The sequence below is a fragment of the Silurus meridionalis genome, chromosome 7 (genome assembly GCF_014805685.1).
Source record: "Silurus meridionalis isolate SWU-2019-XX chromosome 7, ASM1480568v1, whole genome shotgun sequence".
Classification (NCBI taxonomy): Eukaryota; Metazoa; Chordata; class Actinopteri; order Siluriformes; family Siluridae; genus Silurus; species Silurus meridionalis.
In genome coordinates, this window is record NC_060890.1 from 25,817,000 (window position 1) to 25,824,499 (window position 7,500).

General features: G+C 42.2%; 2 protein-coding genes across 3 annotated transcripts in view; one reads left to right on the forward strand and one right to left on the reverse strand.

Moving 5' to 3' along the window:
• The window catches only part of ctbp2l (C-terminal binding protein 2, like), a 20,075-nt gene extending 18,376 nt beyond the window's left edge, over positions 1–1,699 (forward strand). Inside the window, exons 9-10 of one of the 2 annotated variants that reach the window (XM_046853944.1) lie at positions 1,108–1,323; positions 1,462–1,699. In XM_046853944.1, the coding sequence (XP_046709900.1) occupies positions 1,108–1,288 (181 nt within the window). In that variant the 3' untranslated portion in view covers positions 1,289–1,323; positions 1,462–1,699. Of the gene's footprint in view, positions 1–1,107; positions 1,324–1,461 lie in introns of those variants that run through there. The other variant, XR_006926476.1, reaches the window with a different exon arrangement.
• A 3,810-nt stretch (positions 1,700–5,509) lies between these two features.
• zranb1a (zinc finger, RAN-binding domain containing 1a) overlaps positions 5,510–7,500 on the reverse strand; it is a 13,677-nt gene continuing 11,686 nt past the window's right edge. Inside the window, exon 10 of the mRNA XM_046854720.1 lies at positions 5,510–6,174. Within this exon, the coding sequence (XP_046710676.1) occupies positions 6,016–6,174 (159 nt within the window). The 3' untranslated portion in view covers positions 5,510–6,015. The remainder of the gene's footprint in view (positions 6,175–7,500) is intronic.

The window sequence follows — 7,500 nt, forward strand, 5'->3', positions numbered from 1 at the left end:
ATCACATGGATTTATTAACCGTCCAATCTCATCCCATGGATTTATTAACCGTCCAATTACATCACATAGATTTATAAACCGTCCAATCACATCACATGGATTTATAAACCGTCCAATCACATCATATGGATTTATTAACCGTTTAATCACATCACATGGATTTTTAAACCATCATATCACATGGATTTATAAACCGTCCAATCTAAGCACATGGATTTATAAACCGTCCAATCTCATCACATGGATTTATAAGCCGCCCAATCGTATCACATGAATTTATAAACCGTCCAATCACATATGGATTTGATAAATTGTCCAATCACATCACATTGAATTATAAACCGTCCAATCTCATCCCATGGATTTATAAACCGTCCAATCTCATCACATAGATTTATTAACCGTCCAATCGTATCACATGGATTTATAAACCGTCCAATCACACTCTATAGACTAATAAAGTCCCTGTAGTCTCTATGCATTGCTTCAGTAACCACACCCCCTAACTCCACCCTCACCTGCTTTATCACCTCCACACACTAATGTGTTCTAAACCATTTCTTCCAGAGTCCATTCCCTTATCCTTTTATCTTTCTTTTTCATTAATTCTCTTTTGTCATTTTTTCATACTTTGTTGTTATTCTTTTTTCTTTCACTTCCTTTCTTTTCTCTATCTTTTTTTTAAACATTAAGTAGAAATAATTTGTACTTTTCTCAGTCTGACAGTGTTTAGAAAGTGTGTGTGTGTGTGTGTGTGTGTGTGTGTGTGTGTGTGTGTGTGTGTGTGTGTGTGAAAATGAAACATTTTTAGTTTTTTCGAAAATAATTTTTTTTATTGATTGATGGATGGATGGAATATTTAATGTATGGATGTATAAACTGATTGATTGATTGATTGATTGACTGATTGATTGATTGATTGATTGATTGATTGATTGATTGATTAAATGACTAATTGATTGATTGATTGATTGATTGATTGATTGATTATACTGAGCTGTGATGAATTACGCCAGGCTTTGTGATGTATTAAATTGCATGATTTAAATCCTGAAAACTGAAATTCTTAAGCAGCTAGGGTTTGACCTTTAACCTCTCCGTGTTCAGGTTCCCGCCGGGCATGGTTGGGGTGGCGCCAGGGGGCATCGCCGCGGCGATGGAGGGCATAGTGCCGGGCGGAGTGCCTGTAACACACTCGCTACCATCAGTCACACACCCGTCACAGGCGCCATCTCCAAACCAGCCTTCCAAACATGGAGAGAGCAGAGAACATCTGACTGAGCAATAGCAACACACACATACACACACACACACTTGTAGCACATAATACATTAACACACACACACACACATACACACAGTTCCTTCTAACATAGCAGCCTGCATATAAGCGTCTTTCCAATGAAACCATTTGCCTTCCGGGACAAACAAACACACACACACACACACACACTTGTAGCACATAATACATTAACACACACACACACACATACACACAGTTCCTTCTAACATAGCAGCCTGCATATAAGCGTCTTTCCAATGAAACCATTTGCCTTCCGGGACAAACAAACACACACACACACACACACACACACACACACACACACACACACACACACACACGTTGCAGCTCTTAGGACATTGAAACTTTATACACTTTTTCATCAGATTTTTCTTCCTTCAGTTTTTTTCTTTCTTTTAAGAAGAACAGAAAAGGCCACACAAACGAAGCCCCTCCCACCACCACCACCACCATGCTTCTCATTGGACAGTGCTTTTTTTCATCCACCAATGGGAAAGCTGGACATGCTGCACCCTTCCTGGACCGTGGCACCTCCCTCTGCAGGCTCCGCCCACCTTTTTTGTTGTTGTTGTTCATTAATGTTGTTAGGCTCTTAGCAGAATGTTGTTCAGCGTGTGAGAAGATCAGCTTGAAAAAAGTGGTTATGAAATTAGATCTCTATAAATATATATATATTTATCAAGAAAAATAAAATCCTACCAGCAGGTGGTCCAGAAGCTCATCAAGAAGGAGATCCAGCAGTGGCCACACCCACTATTCAGAAGAACTCTGTGATGCTAAGGGTGATATTTATACCACAGTTTAGATCTTTTTTATCCTAATTGTTGTGTTCAGGTGTTCAGAAAGGCAGCTGCTCGCTCTGTGGTCTTTCATCTCCTACACTAAATGGCCAAAAGTCTGTGGACACCTGAACATCTCGTTCCATCATCTTAGTCCCCATTTGCTGTTCAAGTAACCTCCACTCTACTGAGATGATGTTCCACTAGATTTGTGAAGATTCATTTACTGATGTAGGTGAGAAGGTGAGGAGGTCTGGGGTGCAGTCAGCGTTCACAATAGGTTTGGAGCTCTACAGCAGGAGATCTTCCACTCCAACCCATCTAAAGCAGATCTTCATGGAGCTGGCTTTGTGCATTGTCATGCTGGAACAGGTTTTGGGTCTCCAAGTTCAAGTGAAGGGAAAAGTTCACACATTACACAATTGCGTGCCTCCAACCTTCTGGTAACGGTTTGAGGAAGAATCATGTCTGGGTGGAAAAGTCAGAAAGAAGCTAAAGGAACACGTGGCAACATCACAGGTTTCTCTGAGTGTAATAATGAAGAACGAGGGTACGGGAGTGTTTTACTCCCCTCACACCACAGAGTCTGACCTCTGACCTCTGACGTCTCAACACTCTGGACTTTTATCCGTTTATTGTTACCCGTTCCGAGCTCACGTCACAGTAGCCTGAAACCTACTGATCACCGGCAGCTAGTGGTGTTCGGTTGCTACGGCGACGGGAAAGATTTTTCTAATCTGGCTATATTGATGAACGCATTGTGAAAGAGAGAGGAAGTGACAGGAACTCATAACCACGTGAACACCAAACACGCACACGTGTCACTCCTCCCTCCTGTGTACGAGTCACTCGGGGAGACGGTGTGTGTGTGTGTGTGTGTGTGTGTGTGTGTGTGTGAGTGCGTGCGTGCGTGCGTGCGTGCGTGCGTGTGTGTGTGTGTCCAGGCCTTAAGACCAAAACACCACTTACAGAAAATCTGGATGAAGAGTCTCTCTCTCTTTCTTTTTTTTTCTCTTTCTTTCTTTCTTTCTTTCTTTTCTTTCTTTCTTTTCTTTCATGCATTGCCATTTTCCTTTCTTTCTTTCTTTCTCTCTCTCTCCCTCTCTCCTATATCTCTTTTTCTTTCTTTCTTGCACTACCCCCTAGCATTATTTCTTAATTTCTTTTTTCATCCTTTCATTTGCCTTCTCTTTCTTTCTTTTCTTTCATGTGACTCGGGTGTCAGATGGGAAAAGCAACAGATAAACTTCGTTCCACAGTGACTCAGGAAAACAGACACACTCTTATATCGCTGTGTGTGTGTGTGTGTGTGTGTGTGTGTGTGTGTGTGTGTGTGTGTGTGTGCGAAGAAGATTCACGTCGCAGTATCCCCCCACCCCCCACCCCGATTGTTTTTGTATAAAATCAGGAAGGCCATGTTTTTGGTGATTAAATGAAAGAAGAGAATCTAATTTTTAAAAAAGAAAAAAAAAAGTTTTGCAGTCTTCATAGATTTGTAGCGTCCAGTTCACTGTTCCTTCACCAGAGACACCCCCTCCCCCTCCCCCCTCCATGTTCTGGTTCTGTCCTGGAAGAGAGTGTCCAGTTAAGAGTCTGAGTAAAACAGCGCCACCTGCCCGACCCCCCGTTCAGCAACACCTCCGGTTTATTTGGTTGGTTTTTGATAATGAGTTTTTGTTTGTCGTTTGTTTTTAGCGTGTGATTTCTATTTGTTTCGTGTAAAAGGTGAACGTTTAGCGATCGGTGCAGTTCCAATAAACCATTCTGAGTTCTGAGACCCGACTCGAGTCCTTTCTTCTGACATTCAAACGTTTCTAATTTTATTAGAATGATCATTTCATTTTTCCCTTTCGATTTTTGTTTGTTGGAAGATCAAATTAAAGATGAAACGATATTATTTCTGTCTATATTAATTTATAAAGGTGTGTAAATGTTTTTTTACATATATATATATATATATATATATATATATATATACATACATACACACACACACACACACACACATTTAGAGAAGTCCTAAGAGGCGATGCATTATAATGTTTTTTTCTTGGGTTGTATGTCGAGATCAAGTATATAATAAAGCATGGACTCTTAGGACTTCTGTTTTATATACACACACACACAGAGAGATCAGGCATAACCACCACTGTTCCTTCCTTGGAGCACTTTTGATAGATACTGACCACTGCAGACCAGGAACATCCCACAAGAGCTGCAGTTTTGGAGATGCTCTGACCCAGACGTCTAGACGTCTCAATTACCTTAATTTCCGGACTATAAAGCGCACCCATATATAAGCCGCACCCACTGAATTTGACAAAGATGAACTTTACACAGGCTTTAATGAAAGACAGTGTCTGTTACACAGTGTAACGGGTGAAATATGTTGTGGCTCCTTTAAGAGCAGAGCAGCATTTTGGGAATAGGCTGCCGCCTAATTTTTTCCCGCTATTACTGCATGTGTGCAAGACCGAGGAATATGTCCTTGTTATTTTCTGATGCTCATTTCTAAGTTTCTTTGACTAACCCGTAACGCTGTTGCCAAGAAAAATAAAAAAGCACGAGTTTTGGAAACCTGTCTGTGCTTATATGATTTCTGTTGTAACTGGAGTTAGCGAGCTCTCCCTTCACCCAGACTCAACATGCTACAACGGCTTGTATCTAAACAGTAGCCGACCAAGAAAGTCATTGTTCACTGTCTTCCTCCTTCCTTTCACAACTATTTCTCTCGGGAGTTTATCTTTTGGCATCGTCGTGCGTTTAAAAAAAAAAGTTTTTTTTCCCGATGCCGTGCAGCTCAGAACACAGGTGAGGTGCGTTTTTTTCGTTTCCGTTCGGAAATTTCATTGATCTAATGTTATGGGGCTCAGTTTTTTGTCTTGAAGTTGGTGAAACCGGGAAAAACCCAGGAAATATTGATCAATAAGCCTCTTCATTGTTTAAGCCGCGGGGTTCAAAACGTAGGAAAAAAGTAGCTGCTTATAGTCCGAAAAATACGGTACTCAGACTCGCTCAAATCCTTACGCTCGTCCATTTTTCCTGCTTCTGACATCAACTTTATGGACGAAATGTTCACCTGCTGCCTAATAAATAAATCCTGGCAGCGTCCCAACATATCATAAAGCATGTACGCTGCTATGTTTACCTTTATTCTCCGTCTCACACACTCTCTCACACACTCTCTCACACACTCTCTCACACACTCTCTCACACACTCTCTCACACACTCACACTCTCACACTCTCTCACTCTCACACACACTCTCTCACACACTCTCACACACACTCTCTCACTCTCACACACACACACACACACACACACACACACACACACACACACACACACACACACACACACACACACACACACACACACACACACACACACACACACACACACACACACACGAATCAGGAGGACAAATCTCACTTTCAAACACTTTAATATTTTCTTAGTGCATCTAACATCCTGCCCGAGTCTGATCACTCTATCAGACACTGAAGATGAACTCAAACGGAAGGTTGTTTCTCAGTTCACAGATCTGATGAAAAGAGTGAACACCAGCTGTGTGTTTTTAAAGAGTTTAGATTTTAGAAATGTGCTTGTTTTTGGGTTTTTTTTTGTAAAAGTGCACTGCAATCGATTTCCACGTCCCAAACGCTGGGATTAAACACGTTTCTGCTCCACATGCATTATAGATCTATATTTCTATAGAAGCTCCACACATTATTATTATTATTACTAGTAGTATAATTATTGTAGAATATTTAGAGGGAAAGAAAACACGTTGGGGGTGGAGGTGGGCTGTGGTTCTTGTGTTGCATTATGGGAAAATAGGGTGTGAAGGGATTGAGGTGAAACGTTTGCAGTAATCAGTCTTCACATTTCACTCGTCCTTCTCTCTGTCTGAGAGGGCGGGGCATGGGCGGAGCTAGCGGTACCCGTCCAGCCATTTTTCCATCATCTGCGTGACGAGAGGATGATTCCTCCTTCGGCTGCTCTTCTGCATGGCGGCGAGCGTTCCTCCGTCTGTCACACAGCAATCCATCCACTCGTGCAGAAGCTTCTCCTGCTGCTCCTCATTCCCCATCTACAGCACCACCAACAGATCATACCATTACATCCCACTAGACACAACTGCACTCTATTACATTCTCCAACATCCCACTACATCCTTCAAATACCCTCTCCATTTCATTACAAACCCCATTACACCCAACTAAAATCCCCACTACATCCCATCATCATCTTACCCTATTCCATTACACCCAACTACATCCCCCTTTCTTTCTTCCTCTAAGGTTTATTTTTCCCATTTCCTATCTTTATTGTTCTCCTTATTTGTGTATGTGAACACACACACATACACTGTCGATCAAAATTAGAGAACACTTTCAGATACCTCCCAGTTATTGGTGTTAATCTGGCACCTGGTGCTAATTTCCTTGATTATCTGTAAACCCCTATTTAACTGGCAGCCTAACTTCCAGTTTCACTGACTCTGCAAGATGGTGGGCCGTTCTAAAGTGACTGAAAGCCTCCGGCAGCAGGTTGTCCAGATGAGGGCCAAAGGGATGACCCTATCAGCCATAGCAAGACAAGTTGGTCGTTCCAAATCTGTGATTTCAAGAATATTGAATCTTTACAACATCACAAACTCATTCAAGTCCGCCAAGAAGGCTGGTCGTCCACGGAAGACAAATACAAGAGAGGACAGGATACTGCGGAGGATCTCAATGGGCAATCGTTTCCACACTGCAGCTGGAATTGCTCACCAGTTCAGCGCTGAACAGGGTAAGGATCTGTCTCGTCATACAGTGTCTCGGCGTTTAAGAGCATTTGGACTGAAAGCCCACTCTGCAGTGACCAAACCTCTCATTAGCAGAAAGAATCAAAAGGCTAGACTAAGCTTTGCTGAGGAACATGTTGTGTGGACAGAGGAGAACTGGTCCAAAGTTCACTTCAGTGATGAAAGCAAGTTTAATTTATTTGGGTCCGATGGGAAACATTATGTTCGGCGACAAACTGGAGAAAGACTGAACCCAAAGTGTGTAAAGAAGTCAGTGAAAAGTGGAGGAGGAAGTGTCATGGTTTGGGGCATGTTTTCTGCAGCAGGAGTTGGGCCTCTTCTACAGCTACATGGCAGAGTAAATGCAAATGTTTATCAGAACCTTCTTCAACAACATATGGTTCCTTCCCTGCGTTCATCACCCAATCAGCCCGCAGTGTTCATGCAGGACAACGCTCCATGTCACACAGCAAAACGGGTAAAGCAGTTCCTTGAAACTGAAAACATTGAAATAATGACATGGCCTGCCCAGAGTCCTGATCTCAACCCAATAGAGAACCTCTGGAAAATCCTTGGTGACAAAGTTATGGCCAAGAAACCCACTACAGTCACCAAACTGTGGAGGAG